Raw genomic sequence first — 25464 nt, forward strand, 5'->3', positions numbered from 1 at the left:
GAAGAGCCTTGGCAATCTGCTGTTAACTTTTTTTTTAAACACCATGTTGAGAGCTGCCACTTGGTTGAGATGAGGCGAGCTTCTGCCTACCCTCTACTGTTCTCCTACAAGGGGTTGGCATCAACTCTCCTTGTATCAGCAGCATGGATGTCAGGGGAACAAGACAAGAGGGAATACACAGGAGAGGAAGCAGAGTAGCTAGTTTTCCCAGGGATCAGATACCCCATGCCCTATTAACTGAAAATCCGTTCTTTTTGTCATTCTGCAATATGCATTACCTCATCTCTAATTCAGGGTGTCTTACATACTTCAATCCCCCTTTCTACCCCAAAATCTCTCCTGTATGCAGGATTATGTAACTATGCAACCACCATCCATCTCCAGAACTTTTTCATCTTCCCAAATTCAAACTTTTTTCCCATTGAACAAAAACTCTTCAATCCCCACTCCCAACACCTCTATTCCTATACTACTTTTTGACTCCGTTTCTCTTTCACTTAATAGAAGAGAGGGTCCATTGCTGACTAGAGGATTATTTCAATATACACAGGCCTTCTTGTATATATATATATAATTGAGTTTATTGCAAGAAATAGGGTTGCAGAAAGAAAAGAGATGGAGATACAACCAGACAGGTATTTTCCCACTGGGCCTACTATCCACAGGCCTTAGCAGCCTTGCCATGGATCTGCCCGATTCTTTCGCATCAAAAAGTTGATCTTGCGGGTCATTTCCATGTTGTAGATCCTCCGGCAGGTTTCATAGCTCTCCCTCTGTCGTCTGCGGCAAGGCTTCTCATAGTACCGGCGTCGCTTGATATCCTCAATGAGCCCATCCATGGAGAGGATTCTGTATTAAGGCAGGCAATGAAGTTAGAAGCTTGGACTCTTATTCCTTTTCAATTTTACAGAGGCCAGAAGTCAAATGACCAAACAACTGATGTCTGTAAAAAATTAGGGCCCAGCCGGTGTGGGCCAGTGTTTGGGCATCGACCCATGAACCAAGAGGTCACCGTTCGATTCCCGGTCAGGGCACATGCCTGGATTGTGGGCTCGATCCCTAGTGGGGGGAGTGCAGGAGGCAGCCGCTCAATGTTTCTCTCTCATCAATGTTTCTATCTCTCTATCCCTCTCCCTTCTTCTCTAACAAAAAATTAGGGTGTAAAATGATGGCAATACAGCATTAACCGCCTACATATAGAGACCCCATCAATAGGAATTTAGAGGAATAAAAAAGCAATTAATTACACAATCATTTACTTTTTTGAAGATCTATTTAGCAACTATTTCATTCTGTCCTTCCATTAGTTACTTATACAAAATATTTCCCTTATTAGACTGAAAATCCTCAAAAGTAGAAACCACATTTTATTAATCTCTAAATGTCCATAAAACTGAGCTTAAGCTGTTCCCCTTCCTCTCCATCCCCCAGGATTCCTTGCAATGCAGCTTCTCCTGCTGGATTTATAACATGCCTAACTCAAACTCACCTCTTTGTTTGCACTGAGCCTAGAAGACATGGGGCTTTATTCTATAACCTACCTAACCCTATGCTCCTGAGAGCTCAAGCTGTAATTTGTGTCTCCCTCTCAACCCATCATCAGTTGATCCTGAGGAGACCCGGAGGCACCTGCTGCTGTTGCCCTCCATTCCTGGCATTGTTTGAATGGTTCCATTCCTGCCTTCCCTGCTCTTTCATTACATGTAAGAAGTCATAAACACAATTGAGACATGGCTACTATAATTAGAAGAAGGAGGGCCCAGGAAGAAGTTAGTAAGAATAAGAGAAACCACCAGATACTCTGGCAGTGGGAAACCCTATTTACTGCTGCTATGTTATATTACAAAACCCAATATAACAATTGATTGAACAGGAGCTTGAAAAGACTTGAGCTTTGGGTAAATTACAAATGTGAATAGATATGAGAACCACTGTACCTATGGGATCCTTTCCTCGTGCTGTTTAATATCGAGAAAGATTTGTAGACTAGTAGAGAATCATATTTGGATTGCAAGTTCAATCCCAGGCCCCAGTGGGGGTGAATGCAGGAGGCAACCAATCAATGTGTCTTTCCTACATCGATGTTTCTCTCTCTCTAAAATCAATCAATAAATGTTAAAAATCTCTCCTAGTATACAATAGCTTAAGCCAGGGGTTCCCAGTTTTGTCTGCATATTATAATCACCTGGGGATATTTTCTTTTATTTTTTAAAATGTTTTTATTTACTTGAGACAGAGAGGAAGGGAGAGTGAGAGAGAGAGAGAGAAATATCAGCTGGTTGCTTCCCATAACCCACACCAACTGGGAACTAAACCTGCCACCTGGGCATGTGCCCTGACTGGGCATCGAACCAGTGACCTTTCAGTGCATGGGACAATACTCAACCAACTAAGGCCATACCAGACAGGGCCACCTGGGGATATTTTTATTTTATTTTATTTTTATTTTATTTAATATATTTTTTATTGATTTTTTTACAGAAAGGAAGGGAGAGAGATAGAGAGCTAGAAACGTCGATGAGAGAGAAACATCGACCAGTTGCCTCTTGCACACCCCCTACTGGGGATGTGCCCGCAACCAAGGTAGATGACTTTGACCAGGATCGAACCTGGGACAATTCAGTCTGCAGGCCGACGCTCTATCCACTGAGCCAAACTTATTTCGGCATGTTGTTATTTTGTTATCAACTCTCTTACTGGTTTGTGTGCTTCTTAAGGTTAAGGATTAAGCCTTTATCAGTAAATATGACAAAAATGAATCCTCTAGGCCCGTGGTTGACAAACTGCGGCTCACTAGCCACATGCGGCTCTTTGGCCCCTTGAGTGTGGCTCTTCCACAAAATACCACAGCCTGGGCGAGTCTATTTTTAAGAAGTGGTGTTAGAAGAAGTTTAAGTTTAAAAAATTTGGCTCTCAAAAGAAATTTCAATCGTTGTCCTGTTGGTATTTGGCTCTGTTGACTAATGAGTTTGCCGACCACTGGCCTAGGTGACTGACAAATGTCCACAGCTCAAGGGATTGACTTTATAATAGACACAGTTCTTGGAAATGTTGACTCAGAAAGCCTCAATGATATTGTATTTTCGTTGCTAAGACAGCACATGAGATTTTAGATAACGGAAGTTCAGAGAGGCTAATCTGCCCAAAGATCACAGGATACACCTACAAGTGAATTCAGTCTGTAGTGCTGTGCTCCACAACAGCATTCTGCTTCTCAAGCAAAAACCACTGAGGTTCAGGAGACAAGCTGCGGCAGTGCTCATGAGCAAAGGAAAGAAGGAAGGAGGAAAGAGCTGGGCTAGCTCCTTAATTGAAGAGATGTAAGCCAGGGCACGGCACACTGAGGGAAAGGAATGATGGCAATACCTAAGCATGACTTCGTTTTTTACTGCCGTTTGATGAAGGCCGCTTTTTTGACTAGGCACTAGTATATTAGAGGGGAGAAAACAGGAAGAAGTCCCCGAGAGAAACAACTAGAGATATAATATAAAAAGGATAAGGAGACTGGATTTGAAGATAGACTATAAGAAGAACAGGGACCCCTGGATATGATTTCACCTTGGAAGAGAACCTTATTGGAATGACAGTTTAAAAGGAGGGTGGAAGCCGAAGCCGGTTTGGCTCAGTGGTAGAGCGTCGGTCTGCGGACTGAGGGATCCCAGGTTCGATTTCGGGCAAGGGCATGTATTGTACATTGGTTGCGGGCACATCCCTGGTGGGGGGGGGGGGGGGTGTGCAGGAGGCAGCTGGTCAATGTTTCTCTCTCATCGACATTTCTGGCTCTCTGTCTCTCTCCCTTCCTCTCTGTAGGAAATCAATAGAATGTATTTAAAAAATAAATAGATAAATAAAAAATAAAATAAAAGGAGGGTGGAAGAAAATGGGAAAGGGAGGAGAGAGTTTAGACACACTCGGGTATCCTACCGGAGTTTCAAAAGGGGTTTGAAACCGAAGTGGCCATCTTGCCAAGTAAATGCCTGTGTGGTGAGGCCAAAAAGTGAGACATAAAGGAAACTAACAGAAGAATATGAGGATGGGGGAGGGGCAAGAACAAAAAGCTCGGTGGCCCACAACATAATTAGGGGATTGCTAATGGTTTTCCCGGGACTCTTCTAATTCCTGAACACAGACCAAATAAGTCCCAAGATTCCAGGTGCAGATTCCCTCCCTTACTCTGTACTTTTCAGTTATCGTAAAAAAAAGGTACAGATTATCTTCAAATGGTCCCGAGTCCCTACCATAGAGGCATCTACTCAACTTATTTCTACCAGAAAGGATACAGGAAGAGTTTGGCAGAACTCATGGAGTAAAGAGACGGTGTTACTGAAGGCGTTTCTGCTTCCAGAGGTAGGTCAAGGACTAGAAGACCAACAGCTTTAGTGTAAACAGATCGGCCTTGAGTTCAGGCGCCTGCCAACCTAATGCTGAAGGAGAAATCAGCTGCCAGTTTTAGTGAAATTCAAGGGATTATGTAAAAGGAGCTGGGGGGGAGGGGAGGGCTGGAAGTGGCAGACTCACATGTCCATGTAGCTAGCCTACGTCAGGACCGAAGTGTATGCAGAAGGACTCAATAGGCCCAAAAACTTGCCCACCAGAAATAAAAGGGGTCATCTGGGCATGTGTCCAATGTGCTTGCCTCTCCTCGCTTGGGGTCAGCCAATCAATCAGGGCTTCCTAGCAACCCCCACTCTCTATCTCCTCATCCCAGGGCACCCATGAGGGCCCTTGGTTATATAATTAACATTTACTGAGGTCTAACGAGGCTGACACATAGGCTGTTTCCTTTGTAAGACCGCTTCTACAAAACATGCCAAATTTAATCACCTCCCTCTCCTCTTGTTTGCTCCCCATCTACTGTTGTAATTAGACCATAGGACATGCAACTTATTTTTAAACAACCAACTATCAGAAAGCTGAGAGAGATAAGAAGCCTGGGATGTAATAGATATATATATATATATATATATAGAAAAGGTGGCCAGAGAGAGAATATTTGGGGGGGGGGGGGGGAGAGAAAAAGAAGAGTGTATCAGCCAAAACCGGTTTGGCTCAGTGGATAGAGCATCAGCCTGCAGACTGAAGGGTCCCGGGTTCGATTCTGGTCAAGGGCATGTACCTTAGTTGCAAGCACATCTCCAGTAGGGGGTGTGTGTGTGTGTGTGTGTGTGTGTGTGTGTGTGTGCAGGAGGCAGCTGGTCGATGTTCCTCTCTCATCAATGTTTCTAACTCTATCCCTCTCTCTTCCTTTCTGTAAAAAACCAATAAAATATTTTTTTTTTTTTAAAAAGAGAAGAGTGTATCAGAAAACACTATGTCTCACAGAGAGAAGACTGCGACACTCCAGTACCAGCTAGCTCAGATCTGCATGCTTAAAACACTTTGCCTAGAAAATTATTCTAAGAACAAAATAATATAAAGAATCACTATTTCTTGAGGCTAAAATGCAATTATGGGATATATATCTAACACTTCACGGTAAAAAGAGAAATGCAGCTTCCTAAAATCTAAAGTGACAAAATAACACTTTTCATCTCTTGCTTGCTTCTCCAAGATCCCACCTCTGACTTCATCTTTTCCATTAGCTTTGTCGCACACCGTTCCCTCCCTAGCGTTCTATAAATCATGTACTATCTTCCTGCTTCCCGGAAACTTTATAACTTGATGTTCCCTTTGGGCTGTGTTTGAGGTCTTGGATAGAATTCCGGTTCGGAGGGGCTGGGAAGTTTCAGACTGTGAACACCTGGGCTGGCACTGGGCTGAGAACAATGTGTGACATGGGAAGGGAAAGGACAACCACGGCACGTCTCCCAGGAGTCGGTCTGGGCATGATGCTGTCCTTTAACACTTACCTGTTTAGGGTCCTGTAGGCACCTTCCACGTTCCCTTCCTGCACCATCACAGTCCTGGCAATGAACTTCAAGTGTCTTGCCATGACCTTGGAATTAAGCCTTCACTCTCTGGGACCTACAGGCTGATGGAAAAAAAGGGGAAGAAAATATAGATACCAGGGATGCCGAGACCGGTTTGGCTCGGTGAATAGAGCATCAGCCTGCAGACGGAAAGGTCCCAGGTTCGATTCCGGTCAAGGGCATGTACTTTGGTTGTGGGCACATCCCCCACTAGGGGGTGTGCAGGAGGCAGCTGATCGATGATTCTCTCTCATCGATGTTTCTAACTCTCTATCCCTCTCCCTTCCTCTCTGTTAAAAATCAATAAAATACATATTTTAGATAGATAGATAGATAGATAGATAGATAGATAGATGGATACCAGGGAAGAGAAACACAACAGAATGCACGCTCTACCGCATGGCTTATTCAGGGTCTGGATATGCCACGCTCAAGAATAAATGAGAGCCCAAACCCGTTTGGCTCAGTGGTAGAGCGTCAGCCTGCCGACTGAAAGGTCCCAGGTTTGATTCCGGTCAAGGGCATGTACCTTGGTTGCGGGCACATCCCCAGTAGGGGTTGTGCAAAAGGCAGCTGATCGATGATCCTCTCTCATCGATGTTTCCAGCTCTCTATCCCTCTCCCTTCCTCTCTGTAAAAAAAATCAATAAAATATATTTTTTTTTAAAAAGAAGAAGCAAGAGAGGGCACATGCAAGTTCTCCTAGTTTACAAATGAACGCGAGTGCTTATCAAGTCTCCCTCGTTCTGCCCTGGCCAGTTTGGCTCCCAGGATTGGTTTGGGTCAAGGGCATGTACCTTGGTTGAGGGCACGTCCCCAGTGGGGGGGTGTGCATGAGGCAGCTAACTGACCTTTCTCGCTCATCAATATTCCTATCCCTCTCACTTATTCTCTGTGAAAAATCAATAATATATCTATATATATAATTTTTTTAAAGACTCCCTCGTTCTTTCTGCCAATACAAACACAGGGAAGCAAAGCGATGGTAGCTAGGCGTCACCACGGAGATTTACGTGGCCCGTTACCAGAGGACACCCCGCGCCGCACACGCCACCCGCACACACGCCCGCCCGCGGCTCCGGGGGGCTGGGATGGACTGCGCTGGGGCCTCTCCCGGTCTTTGTCAGGAAAGGGGTCCGCCGCGCGCCCACGTGCCTCCCCGCCCCCGCCTTCCGGCCCCACGCCCAGCACGGAGTCCTCACCCCGCGCCCACGGGACCCAGCCGACGCGAGCCGATCGTAACCGGAAGCGGAAGTGCGTAATCCCGGCGCCGCGCAAAGAAACCGAGGCCGAAAGGCGGGGCGGGGAAATGTACGCGGAAACCATGGCAACGTTCTCTCGCCTGGGTGGCGGGTCTCTCCTGAGGTCTCTCTCTCTCTCTCTCTCTCTCTCTCTCTCTCTCCCCCCCTCCCTCTCTCCCCCCCCCCCTTTTCCCTTCCTCCCTCCCTCCCTCCCTCTACTCTACCCTCTCCGGATGAAAAACAGCGTCCCACCCCTCATCTGCCTAAAAGCCGGTCTGAAAAGAAGCGAAATGAACATATCAGGAGTTTCCTATAGCATCATCTTGCCAGCCGCGTCACTAAATAAAGAACTGGGTGGAAGACTTTTTTTAAAAAAATATATATTTTATTGATATTTTTTACAGAGAGAGATAGAAACATCGATGAATGAATCATCAACCAGCTGCCTCTTGCACACCCCCTACTGGGGATGCGCCCGCAACCAAGATACATGCCCTTGACCAGAATCGAACCTGGGACCCTTCAGTCCACAGGCTGACGCTCTATCCAGAGCCAAACCGGTTTCAGCAGAACAGAATATTTTTAAAGAAAATATAATATTTGTATTGGTGAGCATTAGAAAAAAACACCAGACTATAAACCAATTGCACCTGAATTTTTTTTTATCTATAAAACGAAGGGGTTTGATCAGATACAGATGGTACCTCTTGGATATAAAATGCTGAAATGTTTAATAAGTTTTAAGTGTTAGTAATATGTAAATAGAATTCGCCAGCAGGAACGTAGACATTCATTATGTCATCTCTCAGGCGAAAGATTGAGGCTGGAGATGAAGTTTTTGCAGTCTTCTAAAATCGAGGCAATACTTACAGCCACAAAGAAGAAACTTTAGTGAAAGGATGTTGTCAGAGAAGAATAAAGAGCCCATGTGTGAGCCTAGGAGAACACCCACACTCTGGAATTGGCAGAAGTGGCGCCATTTAGAGTTATAGAAGTTGTTGCCAGATAGGTAAGAGGAGAATCAGGCTAGTGTGCTGTCATGGGATCTGAGGGAGGAGGGTTTCAGTAGACAGCATCAAGAGTGTCAAATGCTACGGGGAGCATGAGCTACATAGCCTTTGTAAAGGCCCCCTGAATCCAGCTATTGATTGGGTGGAAGCTGCACTGTAATACCCTGGTTCTGTGTGCTCATTAGTGACTTGGGAAGGTGCAGTAGAGTGTTAGTGGAAGCTAGCCTACAAGAGGTTAAGGACTGAGTGGTAGGAGGGGGTCAGAAAGTATGATTAGACTACTCTGTCAAGATGTATGGGGGCCAAAACCGGTTTGGCCCAGTGGATAGAGCGTCAGCCTGCGGACTGAAAGGTCCCAGGTTTGATTCCGGTCAAGGCCATGTACCTTGGTTGCGGGCACATCCCCAGCAGGGAGAGTGCAAGAGGCAGCTGATCGATGATTCTCTCTCATCGATGTTTCTAACACTCTATCCCTCTCTTGTCCTCTCTGTAAAAAATATGCTAAAAAAAAAAAAAGAAAAAAAAAAAGAAAGAAAAAAGATGTATGGGGAAGCCCTAATCGTTTTGGTTTGGTGGATGGAGCGTCGGCCTGCTGACTCGGGGGTCCCAGGTTTGATTTCGGTCAAGAGCATATACCTTGGTTGTGGGCACATCCCCAGTGGGGAGTTTATAGGAAGCAGCTGATGGATATTTCTCTCACTGATGTCTCTGGCTCTCTATCCCTTCCTCTCTGTAAAATATTTAAAAAATAATTTTAAAAAAAAGTATGAGGGGAAAAACACAAGACAATCAGGCTCGAGAGTTTTTCAAGAAGGGGCAACCTGATCAAGCTTATAAGAGAGTCTGGCCAGTGTGGCACAGTGGATTGAGCGTTGCCCCATGTACCAAGGAGTCACAAGTCGATCCCCAGTGGGAGGAGGGGGCATGTGGGAGGCAGCTGATTGATGTATCTCTCTCACTGATGTTTCTCTCTCTCTCTCTCTCTCTCTCTCTCTCTTCTAAAATCAAAGAAAAACATTTAAAAAAAAAAAACAACAAAACACCAAAACCTTGCAGGATAAAAAATAAATAATTCAATAACAAATTGAAGTTACAAGAGAAAAAGATTAGAATAAGTGATACAGCAAACGTTCCAAAAGTGAAAGGTAACCAAAAGCACAAATGGAGAGGTTTGCTTTAGAAAGGTCATGTTCTCTGAAATAAAAGGAAATGATTATTCACTGAGAAAAGGACTTGAGACACATGTAGGGGAAAGATATATAACTAGCTGTGAGGAACATACCCAGTAGCCAATAAACAATAACTAAGATGACGGTGCAGTCAATATACTGTCCAGACTTATATGGGAGAGGATATGGTTTTGGTGGAAAGTGAGACAAATTAGGAAGAGCACTATACAGAGGAGTAGATACATAGGCAACATCACGGACTTCATTTTTGCCACCTGATAACACTGGGGAGGTAGCCTTCCTTACTCCAACATTCAGAGGTGGGCAAGAGTAGATTGATACTTGTTTATAATAGAAGAATTAATAATAATACAATAAACTATTTCCCATACTTACAATTGTAAACCTACTTTTGCCCACCCCTTTACATTTAGCAGCTGCAGCTTTTTAAAGACTAGAGGCCCAATGCACAAAATTCGTGGGGCGGGGGGGGGGGGGGGGGGGGCGGGGAGCGCGGTCCTCCTTAGCCCAGCCTGCACCCTCTCCAATCCAGGACTGGCTCCTAATTGCTCACCAGATTGCCTGATTGCCTCTAACTGCCCCCCCTGCTGACCTGGTCACTCCCAATCTCCTTTCCCCCCCCCCCACTAGCCTAGTCACCTCAACTGCCCCCCTGCTGGCCTGGTTACCCCCAACTGTCTCCCCTACCCACCTGGTCACACCCACACCTGTTTGTTTATTTGGTTGTGATGGTTGCTTAGGCTTTTATATATATAGATGAGGCCCAGTGTCTCAGGGGATTCCCCATTCTAACAACTCTAGGGCACTCCTCTTCAAAACTGGCAATCACAGTGCCTGTTCCGGTTCTATGTCCCGCCTCTGGCAGCAGATTACATATCATTTATCCACAAGAATCAACAGCTCCCATCAAGGCAAAGAGCTATTGCAAAGCAGAAGAACCTGCTAATCTGGGCCAGCTGGATGATTACAAGAGGGAAAGACACAAAGGGAAAGGTACTATTCTTTGAGCCTGAATGAAAGGAAAAAAAAGCCAACTCTGAGCCCTGTAACTGTCTCCAGGCCGTTCCCCAGGAAGCCAGCAGCAGAGACCCTCCTCCTTTCCCACAGGACTTGCATTGTCCCATCCAAACTTCCCACTTGGTGGAGCTCAACTTCACAAACCTGCTGATCCCCTTTGTTCTTTTCTGCAGCATTGAGGATAAACATTGGTATTTGAAACAGAAGGTTTCATTCTCCCCCTCCCCCCCAATCAGCAAACTGTTTAGGTACAAAATGTCTTTAATCAGAAAGGATTTCTCTTTCCTCAACACAAACACACACATGAAAAGTAACACACACATACACACACACACATTAGAAACTACAGTTTCAAGTCTTGGATTAGGGGTTGAGAGGATGAACATCAGGAACAACTGGAGGGTGGCTTCTCGTCTGTTCTAGGTGTCCCACAGTCTTTTCCCTGGCCATGGTGGGAAGATCACGAGGGGACAGGGGACAGCTCCAGTCTGATTGCAGGGTCACTGGCAAACTTTGGCAACGAGGTCTCTCTCCAGACAGTTTCTTAGGATAGCCGGGGACGGCAGGAGATGCGGCAGCAGGTGGAGCTGGACTGGTCGGGGCAGAGTGGGTAAAAGGCTGCTCCCCGTGCTGAAGGAAAAAGATGACACCGATGCTGGTTCCAGCGCCCAAAGGACCGTGGCTAAAGGAGACAGTACTTGGAGCACTGAGAGGGGGGTTGCAAATTGGAGTGGTGTGGATCCAAGTGAGGTTCATAGCTGGCCACTGAGCGAGGTGCCAAGGCTGCTTTGGTTTTAACGCTAGATGTCCTGGTTGTGTCTGTTCCATCTTTTCCAAGGAAGGTGCAGGAGAGGAAGCAGCTGGATAACCGTGGTGGCTTAGAAAATGCTAGGGAAGGGGAGGGGGGAAAAAAAAGAGATTATGAGAAAACTTTCAGATGAACTCTACCTGGTTACTTAAACCTTTGCTTTCCTTAGGAAGTGTTTGCAAAGCAAACGTACCTTGTTTTGTGCAACAGATAATTTCCTGCCAGGTCATAATTAAGTAAAAGTTTTAGTAATCAAATTATATTTTCATTTATTCAACAAATACTTGAGGGCCCACACACTATATCAGGCACAGAATATTCAGACATATACAAAATAAAAGTTCTATGGGTTCTTATTACTTATAATTCATTTTTTAATTTCTTTTCATTGGAATCATCATTTCCCATTTCTGTATTTTAAATTCTAATGTCTTATGTTGAGTGCCTTAAGAAGTATAAATTAATATGCAAGCAAGATCTTCCTGCTTACTTTTAAAATTTTATTTCTAAATTCCAGTTTACTTTCAATTCTATTTTGTATTAGTTTTAGGTGTATTACGTTACATAGTTACAGTTATTGCAATATTATTGGCTATATTCCCTATGCTGTACTTCACATGTCCTAGACTATTTCATAACTCCCCATGTGTACTTCTTAATCCCTTCACCTTTTCATCCAGTTCTCCAGCCCTTTCCCCTCCGGCAACCATTGGTTTGTCCTCTGTCTCTATGAGCCTGTTTCTGTTTTGTTTGTTAATTTCATTCTTTAGATTACACATATAAGTGAAATCCTATAGTGTTTGTCTTTCTCTGAATGATTTATTTCACTTAGCATAATACCCTTTAGGGCCATCCATACTGTTGGAAATGGTAAGATTTCATTGCTTTCCTCCCAGCTGTTCTTAATAGTTTTTAAAATTTAATTGATTTTAGAGAGAGGAAGGGAATGAGAAAGAGAAAGAGAGAAACATCAATTTGTTGCTCCACTTATTTATGCATTCATTGGTTGATTCTTATGTGCCCTGACCAGGGATCAAACTTGCAACTTTGGCATATTGGGACAATGCACTAACCAACTGAACTATCCAGTGGCTTATTTTAAAATTGATTATTCTCACAGTGATAACTGTGGTTGATTGAAAACAAGGTTTACTATCTATAGGAAACTTTCTCCTTCCTATCATTCGAGTGCCCCTAAATACCCTATTATTTGAAGGCCCAGAAAATAGTTCACTTCCACACTAGGTCTAATGCACTAACAACACCCCGTGAGTGCACCAGGGCTGCCCTCCTCTCTCCTAGTGATGTCCTCATGACCAGTCCATTAAACCCATGCTTCCAGAGGGTCTGGTATGACCATACTTGGGTAGGAATAAAAAGGAGAAGGAAAGCATTTTAGGGGCAGCAGAGGAAAAAGATTTGCAGAGAGAAAGGTTTTGGGTTCAGGGAGCGAGACACCTTCCTGCCTGAATCTTTGGCCAGGTAAAAAGCCTCTACATCTATGCAAAAGGCAGATAAGCTGCCATCTGGGGATTAGAATTAAACTTCATGGAGTTCTTTGCAGTGACAGAACAAAAATCACATCTAGGAATCAAGACAATAAAGGAGGTTTCATTTTCCCCTTCCCTGAAAGGGAACTTGTCGAAAGATAAAAGAGACCCGGAAAGAAACGGAAGAGGGAGCCATTTCTAATTGTACACTTCATTTCCCTGGATATCTTCCCACCTCTTCCTCAGGTTTATAAATTCTTACCTTGGTCAGCTGGTGCCTGCTACTACGCGATGACTTCTGGGCAGCTATGTGAGGAAACCAAGTCTTTAGCATGCCTTCGACCTGTAGCAGGGTTCTCAGATACCGCTCCCTGTGAAAAAGAAATTACAAACAAAAGCATATAATTAAGTGTGAAAGAAGCAACATGACAGGGCTGAAAATATCTCCTTTTTTAATGATGTACTGAGGAAAGAACCAGAAGAACTCACCCCATCTGTGGCTTCTGCAAAACACCTATGATACGCTGGATCCTGTCCATTGCCACACTCTGCTGGAAGCTGCTCAATCCTGGGTTCAGGGAGTGAGAAAGATTTCGAGGATTGGAATTTAAGAATTTAGTCAGGTAAAGAAAAGGAGGACAGAAGGGAGTTAAAATGGATTCACCCAAAGAAATTAAGTCACCGAAAAATAGAAATAATCAAGACCCAAACAAAGACTTACAAGAAACACACATTTAAAACATATTTTAGAAGAGAGAGAGGAGAGAGGAAAAAACGGGAGATGTGATCTAGCTCAGATAAATGCAACTAACCTCTTTCAAAGCGACCCATCTTCAGCCCATTCAGTAGGTCTGTGAGAGGACGTATGAATCCCTGGAGCTCTTTACACTGTAGAAAAACGGGACAGAGGCTATGAGAAGGCCATGCATTGCTGACACCCGTACTGATTCTTCTTCCACCTCCAAATCTGGGAGCCAATACTATCCCCACAGGGTCCTTACCAGCAGCAGGGGGCTAAGACGCCCCAGTAGTATCTTGTTTCCCCAGCTTTCTCTTACCTTCTGAGCAAAGAGCAGGTCTCCTTCTGTGGTTGTACCACGGATGTTTGGACTGGTCTTCAAATCACGATCTCTTCTTGATCTTTTGATCCCTGACCCTGCCATAGGAGAAGCCAAGTCCCGCTGTTCCAAGTGAGATGCTGTATGTTGGTTCTTGGAAACCTTGGGTCGTCGCCTGCAGCGGATAGGACCGGGGCTGGGCCCAGAACCTCCCCTCTGCCCAGCAGTGTCCGGCCTGGGGCCTGGGGCCCCCTTCTCCTCCCCCTCACTATCCGAGGGGAAGCCAAAGTCACTGTTCACTGGGGAGGTGGAAAAAGAGGAAGGGGGAGAGGAGGAGGAATAGGAAGAAACGCTAGATGGAGAATCCATAGGTTCGGAAGCAGGGGCTGGAGAGCAGGTCCCGGAGTACCCCAAGAAGATCGGACCTGCAACTGAAGAGCAAAAGCAAAGGAGTTGGAACCAGAATCCGAGAATCAGGAAATGGACTGGGAGACTGGGGCGTACTGTACGGGATAATCATCTCTCTTCTCTCCCCGGCCAACATTGCCTGTCTGTCTCTGGGACAATAGTAAAAGCCATCTCCCCAGCCTCCATTAGGAAGAACCCGAACTGCCTGCCAGCCTGCCTCTCCGGCCTCGGGAGAGCAGCGCCTGGCCGGACAGACTTCTGTATTTCCTGCCCTCATTTCAAGAGTCAATACCTGACTGAACACCTTCCCCAGTCCGGCCCATTGTCCGCCCGATCGGTTCCGAGCCCGATTCCGCATCCAGCCTCTCAATCTGAAGTCACGCCACCCGCGAGCGTTCAATCTCCGGCACCGGAACCCACCTAGTGCCTCTGCAGGAACCCCTCCCATGGAGACATCCCTCCCCCCTCCCCCACCTGCCTCTTCTCCCCAATCTTTCCCATCAGGTCTCCTACTCCGGACCCTCTCGGGTCCCTCTGCCACGTGATACGATCCCTCCCAATACCAAGAGGTTCCCTAAAACCTGCTCTCTCTCGGGCTGATCCCCCCGCGCAGACCACAGACTGCCCCCCGGCCTCCGGGTCCCCTCACCTGTGTCGGTCGGCTCAGCCCCGGCTGCCTCCGGCTCCTCCACTCACTCCAGGTCGCAGCTACCCACCTCCGCCTCCCTCCCCGGGGCCCCGCCCCTCGCCCCTCCCAGACACGTGCAGTTCCGCACGTGCCTTCCCCCCTGCGTACACAGACCTCGCCCCCTCATTGGCCTGCGAGCCGGGGACACGTGACCACGGTTACTGACACTCTTATCCCATTGGCTACAGCCTGCAGGGGCTCGGCCAATAGGAAGGCAGCCTGGTGACGATTGGCTGGGAGGGCGGCATTCCGCGCTCCGCCCCTACATGCGGCTCGGGGAGAGGACCCGGTGATGAGCCCGGGAGGAGGATGGAAAAAAGAGTGGAAAAGGAGGGAGGGGCGGGAGAGGGCGGAAGCCGTGGCCTTACATAGGATGGTGGTGCGCCGGAAACGCGTGGCTGGAGCGTGCTGAATGGTGGTGTGGCCCGGATCGCACGCCTCGAGATATAGGACTCGCGGCTCCTCCTCGGGATCCGACCCGTCGGCCCCCTCCCTGAGCGCCTCCGCTCACGAGGGAAGCACGTGGAGCCAACAGCGACCGGCATCCACAATGTGTGTTTTAGTGGATGCGTGCCGCCGTGTGGCCTCTCCCCCTTCCGGCTGTCCAGCCCTCTTGTTCCGCAGCCTGTTTCTCCTACAAGTCGGGTGCCTCTTGCCCTGCTGGGTGAGGAGGGTGGGGACTGCCGCCGAGAACACCGCGTTCCCTCTCGGGCTCCCGCTGGGGCGGCTCCTCCCTTACATAACCCGTCGTGCACGTTACTAGCACGGATGCCAGCCCGCCACGACTCTAGAGGTCAAAGCCGAATCCGATTGTTCCTGGCTCCCCTACCCGGGCCCCGCCGGCTCTGCGCCCCGAATTCTGTGATTCCTAGCGCTGGAACGTGGCTGGGGGAGGTCCCTGATCTTCTAGGTTATGGGTTCGTCTAACTTGAGTTTCTTCATTTGTTCCCTGGAGAAATTCGAAAGGCTTTGAAGGAGGGAAGGTGACAGGTCCGGGGTTCGCTGCCCCTCGCAGTATGGAGACGGTATGGTGGAAAGAGAAAGGGATAGGGACTCAGGGGCTGTAAGCAGATGGAAGCTGTAACATAGGAGAGGCCGCAAGGGGGCAGCCCAGTCTTGATTAGGGTCCCGAGGATAGAGAGGGGGAAAAAAAAAGTAAAGTCCCTGCCTGCCCTAATTACTAATTGGAAAAGGCACATTGTTGGGGGGTGGGAGGAATGGAGGAGGATGTGAAATTTTATCTATTCTAAGTAGTTCCTTATATTTTACATATGTTTGAGCTTATTTATAAAAAGAAAACAAGGGTTCTAGAACTTATTTCAACTATCCCCAAACACAGTTTTAATACCATCTATAATCAAATAAAGCAATAGAATCAGAATCATAGTCTGTGAATAAGCCTGTTGTCTGAGGGTGCTTTTCTCCATTCTTCCCAAAACTTCAGGTTTATTCAGTCCTAATATTATTGTCACCGAATGCCCTTTAATCTCTTTTTTTAAAAACTATGTTTTCAGCCGAATCCGGTTTGGCTCAATGGATAGAGCGTCGGCTTGGGGACTGAAGGGTCCCAGGTTCGATTCCGGTCAAGGGCATGTACCTTGGTTGTGGGCATATCCCCAGTAGGGGGTGTGCAAGAGGCAGCTGATCGATGACTCTTTCTCATCGATGTTTCTAACTCTCTATCTCTCTCCCTTCCTCTCTGTACAAAATCAATAAAATATATTTAAAAAACAAAACAAAAAACAACAACTATGTTTTCAGAGAGGAATGGAGAAAAGGAGAGATATAGAAACATCAATGATGAGAGAGAATCATTGACCAGCTGCCTCCTGCATATCCCCTACTGGAGATGGAGCCCACAACCCTGGCATGTGCCCTGACCAGGAATCCAACTCTGACCTCTTGGTTCATGGGTCCATGCTCAACCACTGAGCCACACCTGCGGGGCAACCTAACTCACTCAGTCTACACTTCCCACCCCCATATCCTGGTGCTTTCTTTAGTATTGTGGCTTTAGAACAGACCCTCATGAAGGAGTAGAGATTAACCAGATTATTTCATGTATTTATTTTATTTTCCAATTTTCTCTTCCCAAATCCCCATCCAAAGAGTCATAACAGCATTTTCATCCTAAAAAGACAAAAAAAAAAAAAAAAAAGGAAAACAATAACAACCAGGTTCAGGGGACTCAGGAAACCCCTCCATGCCCCCACCTCTATGAAAACTCCCCAAATTTCATGTTGTGAGCTGTATTTCTCCATGACACCTCCTGGAAGATGTGTCACCTTCCCTTTTCACCCATTCCTTCTGCTAAATCTCTTCATGCCCATAGCTATTTAGAATCCCAACCGAAATCCCTCCCTTATAATACAGGTTTCTATTTCCTCCTCCTTTCCCCCACCACCTCTGCCCTACATTAGGGAACTGCCATCCCTTCTGCCTCTGAACTTTGCCTCTTGACGCTACCAGGTTATGGGGCCCCTCCCATTTTGCCCTCTGGCTCTTAAACTACCATCGCGCTGGAACCACCTTTAATAACTCAAGGCAGACTGGGAACAGACTGGGAACCAAGGGAGGTTTCTTCTCCATTCCACCTGCTTCTGCTCTAGGAGGCCCTGAAATCCTCCCAGTTCAAAAAAAGTCATTATTCTTATTACAAAAGTCTTGGCCTCGACATCTCCTAAGGTTTTTCTAAATGTAATCCCTCTGCTTTTATGCATTTGAAAATGGACCAGGCTGGAAACACTAGGCAGAGATAGCGATAAAAACTGCTTCACAGACTTCATCAAGGCCAGTGGCTGCCCTCTCACCTTCTACATGAAATACATCCACTCGTGAAGGAGGGTCCAGGACAGGAGAAGGGAAACAGGACTTTGCAGACTGGAGACAGCATGGTTCATATCTGGACTCCGCTAAAAGAGAGATATCACGCCATAGTGAGTCAGTATCCTCCTTCCTACTACTCCCTCACCATCTGGAAAGATAGCCATCTCTTCCTACCAGCTTTTGTCTTCCTTTCCTCTGAGCATACCTTCCTCCCCAGCACCGTAAAGAATTCTTTCCTCTGTGCCTCTCACCCATTCCTGACCATACCAGGGCGGTTCTACTCAATTCCATATGTATTTTTATTTATGTGCTGGTCCCTGTGCTACATGCTATAGGAGGGAGATAAATGTGGTTAAGCCATGGCTCCTACTCAAGGAGTTTCTAATCTAAAGGAAGCCTGTTATATACTTGAAAAGGTTTATCTGTCCTTGTCATCAATCAGAACTTTCCATTCCTCCCATCTGTGTTCAACTGTATTCAGGCTGTACTTTGATCCTGCTGCTTCTCTTTATTTCACTGCCAATTGTCACAAATGGTTGGTCTATGCTCTTCCTTACAATGTACTCCCTCTCGGATTCCACAAAATCTAGCTTTTGCTCCAACCACTCACTTAAAACTGCTTTTTGGGGGGTTATGAATAATCTTCTCCTTGGCCTCTTGGTAGCTTTTCATTGATTATATTAAACTTCTCTTCTAGACTCTATTAGCTATCTGCATTTCTCTTTCCCCTTCTACAGGCACAGGCATTGGCCTTTTGGTCTCCTGTGTGTACTGAGCTTTCTGCTTTCGTAACTGTGATTTTGCACTTAGAACTGCAGTCCTGGCCTAATTCCTCAACCTTTTTTTCCTTTTAATTCCTCTACCTTCATGACAGCCTCATAGGGCTGACAACATGAGTTCAGCTTGGCCAATACCACATTTATAACCACTTCTAAAACCCTCTGGTCTCCCACTTCTCATTTTGGTTAACCATTCCCTGATATCCATGTTTAAAATATGTTATTTTAACTCTCCAGTCATCTGGTGCTCATATGAAATTATCACTGAAACAAGATTTTTTTCTTCAAAATATTTTTTTTTCTCTTCTCCATTCAAAATGCCACTGCCTTCCTTAGTCCAAGACTTTAATGGATTGTTTTGGGAATGATAGAAATCTCATGAATCTCTTTTCACTCCATTGCATCCTGTGTACAACAAGACAAATAGTTTTTCTAAAAATACTGCTTTTATTGTGTCTTTACTACCCTGAAGAACTTACTAGGCTCCCTATTTCTTGTGAGTTCAAACTTCTTTTATTTTAAAAAAATAAAGCCTGCCGAAACTGGTTTGGCTCAGGGGATAGAGCATCAGTCTGCAGACTGAAAGGTCCCAGGTTCGATTCCGGTCAAGGGCATGTACATTGGTTGCAGGCACATCCCCAATAGGGGGTGTGCAGGCGGGAGCTGGTTGATGTTTCTCTCTCTTCGATGTTTCTGGCTCTCTATCCTTCTCCCTTCCTTTCTGTGAAAAATCAATAAAACACATTTAAAAAAATAAATAAAGTCTGACACTTCATATTTTCTAGTATTTTGTCCATTGTTCCCATTTGTGAAATTACTGAACAAATATTAAGAGTCTTATATTGATAAATTTTATTTTTTCTTAATTTCCTACTGCTCCTTTCCATATACTCTCTCATTCAATCATAGCTCCTCTACAAAACATGTCATGCTTGTTCTATCCCCATAGTTAATGCAGCTCTTCCGTTCTTCTAATAACTATCCTTCCTAATTGCTTTCATCCTTTTATAATGTACCACCAACCAAAAGCTCACCTATTCTTCAAAGTGTATCTCAGCATAATCACCTTCTAAAAGTCTTCAACTCCTGTCCTGATCTCTCTCTCCTTCCACTGCCTAAAGCACTTGTCTATGTCACATGCTGTCAAACTTGTATGTAATTTAACATTGTTATAAATGTTTTCATTTTGTTCTAAATATTTCTTAAGTGTAAACTTGGGCATCAAAATACTTTGAGGACAATAACGACATCATAGATTTATTTTTCATCATTGGCAGCATCCTTAGCTGCTTTAGGCATGGGTTACATAAACATAGGTTACATACATTACATGTCCAACTGAAATCTAACTGCACCAAATATTCCCAGGGTTCTGTATACACTGAGTGGCCAGATTATTATGATCTCTGAACACATAATAATCTAGCCACTCAGTGTATATCCTATATAATAAAAGGCTAATATGCAAATTATCCCCTCCACCAGGAGTTCGACCAACAGGCAGGCCGGCCAACCTCCCCCTGGCCAGGCTGACCAGACCCCACTCATGCACGAATTCATACACGGGGCCTCGAATATATATATTAGAGATCATAATAATCTGGCCACTCAGTGTACAGAGTTAGTATTAAATCTCAGTGAAAGAAATGATGGCGAACCGAAACCGGTTTGGCTCAGTGGTAGAGTGTCGGTCTGTGGACTGAAAGGTCCCAGGTTCGATTCCTGTCAAGGGCATGTACCTGAGTTGCGGGTACATCCCCGGTAGGGGTGTGCAAGAGGCAGCTGGTCGATGTTTCTCTCTCATCGATGTTTCTAGCTCTCTATATCTCTCCCTTCCTCTCTGTAAAAAATCAATAAAATATATTTTTTTAAAAAAAGAAGAAGAAAAGAAATGATGGCGAAGCTGAGATGAACACCTGCATTGCAATACTAGTCATTTGTTTTCCCCATCCACCAAATCCTGATATTCCATTCCTATCTCTGTTCCATGTTACCAGCCCAGGGATCTCTCCAAGGTAAGGGATGTCTCATGTCCCTCCCATCTTATCCCCACTTAACTCACTGGTTCCATTGTCACCGGTTCCATTGTCACTGATTCCATTGTCACTGATTCCATTGTCATTGGTTCCATTGTCATTGGTTCCATTGTCACTGGTTTCACTGTCACTGATTTCACTGTTACAGGCTTCTGATGGTCTACATGTTCTGTTTCACGAATAATGGTTGTTTCTTCTGCTTCCATTACCTCCTTATCCAACCTGTTCTATCCTCAGTAGGATTAGGAAACTAAGAGTTATCACCTCCATCCAATACCCTCATCGAGTTCACCTCTCCTTCACCTCTCCTGTCCCCAGCCCCATCCTGCTCACCCTCCAAGACGTAAGCTCGGGGACCCTCCTTACCTTGCATTTGCATGGATTGTGTACCCATCCCATTCACCAATTCCCTGCACTCAAGGGCTACTCCTCCCTCTTACATGACTTAACCTACTGGGTTCTGGCTTCTCTTCCCCAGCTATGACAACATCTCTGTTTTGTATCCACTACCCAGTTTCACTTCACCTAACTCATTTTCATTTCTGTTAATAATTTTCATTTCAACATTGTTCAGTTTCTTTTTAACTGTTACCTATCCTGATCCTCTTAGATGTCACTCACCAGTCTGTCCTCTGACTCAAACATGGAATAATCAACAGTGAAATTTGCACCAAAATAATCTGGGGAGGAGAAAACAATAAGTAATAAGAAAAGAAAAAGGCAGTAGTACCTCTAGAAATGAAAAGGGGAAGAAATTGCTCTGAACACTTCAACTTTCAACTTGTTCAAGTTGTAAAATTTACTGGTATAATCTAATCCTAGAATTCTAGTAAACTTTTAATGTGAGAAATGTCTGTGAATATGTTTATATTTTCTTTCTTCTTCCTTCCTTTATTCTTTTTTTTTTTTTTTTTTTTTTTTTTTTTTAGAGTGAGAGAGAAACATTGATGTGAGAGAGAAACATTCATTGGTTGTCTCCTGTATGCATCCCAATTGATGATCAAACCCATAACTCGTGCATGTATCCTGATCAGGAAACAAACCCACCACCTTTCAGTGGATGGATCAATGCTCTAACCAATTGAGCCATACTAGCATTTATATTTTCAATCTAACATCTAAAATAATTTACAAATTAGAAACATTTCAAATTGTTCAACCCGTTCCAAAGAATTGAAAATTGCTATCTTGAGAAATAACATCATGAGCTTTGATAGTCTGCTCATAGCAACCTTTCTCTGACCCAGTTGCTCTTTTGCAAGGGGAAAGACAAAGTCTCAGAACTAAGTCTCCCCCAAACCTCTCTCTCCATCCAGCTAAGGGTCAGAGCCTTCTAAATACTCACCATAATTGGGGGTGACTGTGTAATTATAGAATACTTGATAATAATAATCCTCTTCCAGTACTTCTTCATCATTCTCATACATTTGTCCTAAGGGGACAAGGACTATGGTCAAGGGGTATCTGGGACTTTTTAGCAACAGAAAGACACTTGAAGTTTATCTCAGCTCTATCCTTTTGACCTCACCTCCAAGGGTAAGACTATCTCCCTGACTCTGCACCTCTCAACCCTTCTCCGTCTTCTGGGCTTCATATCAGGATGAGGCTTGTTCCTCTGTGCCCTTTCAATCCAGGAAATCCCACAACACAAAACAGATCCCTTCACATACTGTAAACCAAAAACAAAAACTAAACCTACAAAAAAGGCAGGAAGCAGAGAGAGAGAGAGAGAGAGAGAGAGAGGGAGACCAGAAATGAAGAACTCCAAATCTACAATGCAGTATGCTCCCGGCTGTCCTGTGTGTCTGTTATCACAAATAATGAACACACATACCGTTAGACTTGGATTTTTATTTTAGTTCCATTGCTGACAGGATAACTTTGAACAAGCTGTTTAACATCCGTTTTCTTAAAATGAGTCAGCTGGAGTAAACGACCCATCTGCATTCATTTTTCTTCCTCCCCCAGACTGAAAACATGTAGCTTTGACATGATTGGATCAAGAACTTCTAGGCCTCCTGCTAAAACACTTCCCTAAGCCCCTTGGAGTCCTGAACCACAAGCAATGACACAAGAATCTGGAGGAAAAGGAAGCAGTCAGAGCACCTGGCCAGACTGGGAACAAAGGAGGGAAGGAGCCAAGCTCCTTTCAGACCCTGTCCCTGAAGGCACCCAGTTCTTCACTCCCCTAAAGGTCACCCCCATTTCTATTTCTTTACAAGTTTCCCCCCCCCCTCCAACATCCTGGGGAAGAAGACAGACTGGCTCCCCTCACTAGTTTCAAACTTCCCACCTTCGGAGTCCACGGCTCTCCTTCACTCTCATTAGTCCCTCTCATCTTGTTCAATTCTGTAGTGATGGAGAGCCGAGTTCACGCTTGTGAGGACCTCCACAGTTCTGGGGCTTCATCCTCATCATCTGTCTCTTCTTTGACAGGACTCTGCTTTCCTCCCCCTTTCCTGGCTGTGTTTCCCGGATCCCCCGCCACCCCCAACACTGGACTGTAGCGCAGATGAGAGAGTGTTTATCACTCCCCATTGAATTGCATCTCTCAACTGCTCCTCTCCCTCTCCCCCTTCCCCCCGCCCCCCTGCCTCCTCCCATTCCATTTACGGTAGAAAACCTGGCCCGAAAGCTCAGGGAGAGAAGTGAACTTACCCAGGATCAGTGGCATAGCAAGGATGGCTACAAAGAGGACATCCATTCTGGATGCTGCACTACTCCTGTGAAAGTTACAAAGGAAATCGCAGCGTTTCCCACCAAGCTTACCCCGCCTCCGGCCCTCCTCCAGAGCCGGGAGGGAGCTGCAACTCTTCTCTCAGGGGGGGAATTCCCCTCCTACTTGCTGACGGACTAGATCCTCAGTTACCGCCGGTCCTGTCCTCAGTCACAGCTGCCCCTGTGAAGGAAAGGGAAGTGGGCTACGAGGGAACGTGTTCATTGAGCTCCCCCAGGCCTAGATTAGGTCCACTTAGGGTTCCTGCCGCCACTAACAAAAACTACAAAACACAAAACCACCCCCACTCCCACTACTAGGAAGCTTCTCTTAGTAAGCCCTCTCCCTTCCTCTCCTTCCCTCTCTCTCAGTCCCCACAAAAAGTTCACCGTCCTAAGTTACCATCACCCTCCAGAGTTGCCCTTCTCTCTGAGGCTTTATCACAATCTTTCTTCACAGTTGGCACGCTCTGAGAAGGGATGAGCATTTTGTAGCTGAAAAGAGTCCCTCTTTTCTGCCTGCCTTGGACAGTGAAGGATGGGAGCAATATCAGCATCATTGTCTGACTCTCAAAGCACCTGCTACATTGCTTTTGATAAAAATCTCCCAGCCAGGGCCAGTTATTTCCTCTCTCGCAAGTACTGACCTCACCTCACCTCTTTCTTAACTTGCTGAAGACAGGATGGAAGGGAGAAAGCAGAGAGTCTCTTTCCCTGCGAAGGTGCCACACCTCTTCCACTTTCAGTCACTTGGTGTATTCCTTTCATCCCAGCCTTCCGGGGGTAGAGTTTATCTTATCCTTTTCTCTACTTTTCTGTTTTCCATTTTTATTGAATTCTATTCAGAAACATTTAGTAGTATGCATGCTAGGCACAATGTGATAGCTGAGTCTGATAGGCAATTCAGGTTCACAGGCAATGGAATAAGAAAAAAAATTCAGCCGGGACCGGTTTGGCTCAGTGGATAGAGAGTCGGACTGAAAGGTCCCAGGTTCGATTCTGGTCAAGGGCATGTACCTTGGTTGTGGGCACATCCCCAGTAGGGGGTGTGCAAGAGGCAGCTGGCCGATGTTTCTAGCTCTCTATCCCTCTCTCCTCCTCTCTGAAAAAAATCAATAAAATATATTTGAAAAAAAAGAGAAAAAAATTCAGTGTGTGTGTGTGTGTGTGTGTGCGTGTGTGTGTGTGTGTGTGTGTGTGTTTTAAAGGCGTTAATACATGTTTTTCAATATCTACTATGAGCCAGGCACTTGCAAATCTCTGTGGAACCACACGTGAACAAGATAGCTTTGGCACCTGCCCTCCTCTCTTAGGAGATGCTGTGGTAGCAGTTCAAAGGAGATAGAGGAAGGGTTGTCTTATCCCCACACCTTCCCCTGACTCAGCCTGATAGACTCAGATGCAAGGCACCCTGGAATTTTGAGCACTAGCCAGGGTGCTCCCTTCCTCTCGGCCTTATGGGAGAGGATTTGCTGGTGACTTTCCATGTAAGTGTATACAATCTATTCCTTCAGCTCCTTTCCAGAATTTCCTGAAAAAGGAAAAATGTAAAAACACTTATGTGGATATATATGCATTAAAACATAAATCCCTCCCAGGAAGGAAAGGAAGCCTGGTTCTCCTTGAACAACCTCCTGCTACTTTTGCCTAAACACTAAGGACTAACCCCACCCATCCAAATGAGGGTATAACCCCCTCTTCTCTTACTCTTTCTCTCTCTAATGTGGAACCACTGCCCTGTCCTCCAGCCTGAGAAAAAGACACCACCAAGGTTCATTTCAGGAAAAAGAGGAAATATGACATCAGAGGAACTGAGTGACTGGGATGGGGGGTGGGGAGGAAGTAACTTTCCTTCAACCCCACCGCTCTAATTGCTTTTGACAATTTTAACTATGGATCCCTTCTGGCCTTCTTAATATTGCTCTCCAAGCTCCTTTTCCTTCTATTTCTCTTGTCATTACCGATGAAGGCTTCACTAGCGACATACTACACTGTACTGCATGTTTCCTATACTGGCCTGTTGGAAGAGCTCCTACTTTTAAGTCTAACTTTCATCTCTAGCCCATTTCCTCTCATTCAAGTCAGAACAATACCCATGCCTATCTCCTTGCAACCTCTATCCTGTGCTTTTTTTCGTATTTGTCCCTTAGGTTCCTACAGGATCTTCCCCCCTCGGCAGCTCTTCAAGGAGAGGTAGGATGGCTACCACCCTTTTCCACAAAATAACTAAAGGAAGTCGCAGCCAGGGCACAATCCAACTCTTCAGCCCATGCCCCGCCCAGGCCCAGT

The 25464-nt window shown here is 45.5% G+C and overlaps 3 protein-coding genes across 7 annotated transcripts; all 3 read right to left on the minus strand.

The window, feature by feature from the left end:
* Positions 1-553: 553 nt before the first annotated feature.
* MRPS21 (mitochondrial ribosomal protein S21) lies at positions 554-7258 on the minus strand. Of its 2 annotated transcripts, none has more exons than XM_084866661.1 (3): positions 7112-7258; positions 5850-5971; positions 554-849 (listed from the first exon to the last, which is right to left on the minus strand). In XM_084866661.1, the coding sequence occupies exons 2-3, from the start codon at positions 5930-5932 to the stop codon at positions 669-671; spliced, it is 264 nt and encodes an 87-aa protein (XP_084722787.1). In that variant the 5' UTR covers positions 5933-5971; positions 7112-7258; the 3' UTR covers positions 554-668. The 2 variants fall into 2 exon arrangements, with proteins under 2 accessions (XP_084722787.1, XP_084722788.1); XM_084866662.1 differs by lacking the exon at positions 7112-7258 and adding an exon at positions 6439-6462.
* Positions 7259-10610: 3352 nt separating this feature from the next.
* Positions 10611-15528, minus strand: CIART (circadian associated repressor of transcription). 3 transcript variants are annotated; one of them, XM_084865437.1, is made up of 6 exons: positions 15188-15528; positions 13724-14154; positions 13478-13553; positions 13155-13233; positions 12928-13036; positions 10611-11255 (listed from the first exon to the last, which is right to left on the minus strand). In XM_084865437.1, the coding sequence occupies exons 2-6, from the start codon at positions 14090-14092 to the stop codon at positions 10731-10733; spliced, it is 1158 nt and encodes a 385-aa protein (XP_084721563.1). In that variant the 5' UTR covers positions 14093-14154; positions 15188-15528; the 3' UTR covers positions 10611-10730. The 3 variants fall into 3 exon arrangements, with proteins under 3 accessions (XP_084721563.1, XP_084721562.1, XP_084721561.1); XM_084865436.1 differs by lacking the exon at positions 15188-15528 and adding an exon at positions 14781-14885; XM_084865435.1 differs by lacking the exon at positions 15188-15528 and adding an exon at positions 14424-14784.
* Positions 15529-16853: 1325 nt separating this feature from the next.
* Positions 16854-23250, minus strand: LOC311613150 (uncharacterized protein C1orf54 homolog). Of its 2 annotated transcripts, none has more exons than XM_084866650.1 (6): positions 23119-23250; positions 21806-21892; positions 21082-21140; positions 20502-20687; positions 17630-17731; positions 16854-16949 (listed from the first exon to the last, which is right to left on the minus strand). In XM_084866650.1, exons 1-5 carry the CDS (start codon positions 23162-23164, stop codon positions 17633-17635), a joined length of 477 nt encoding a protein of 158 aa, XP_084722776.1. In that variant the 5' UTR covers positions 23165-23250; the 3' UTR covers positions 16854-16949; positions 17630-17632. The 2 variants fall into 2 exon arrangements, with proteins under 2 accessions (XP_084722776.1, XP_084722777.1); XM_084866651.1 differs by having other exon boundaries at positions 20487-20687; positions 23119-23249.
* Between the last annotated feature and the right edge of the window lie 2214 nt (positions 23251-25464).

Source organism: Pipistrellus hanaki, assembly GCF_964339955.1.
Source record: "Pipistrellus hanaki genome assembly, chromosome: 18".
In the NCBI taxonomy this organism is placed as follows: Eukaryota; Metazoa; Chordata; class Mammalia; order Chiroptera; family Vespertilionidae; genus Pipistrellus; species Pipistrellus hanaki.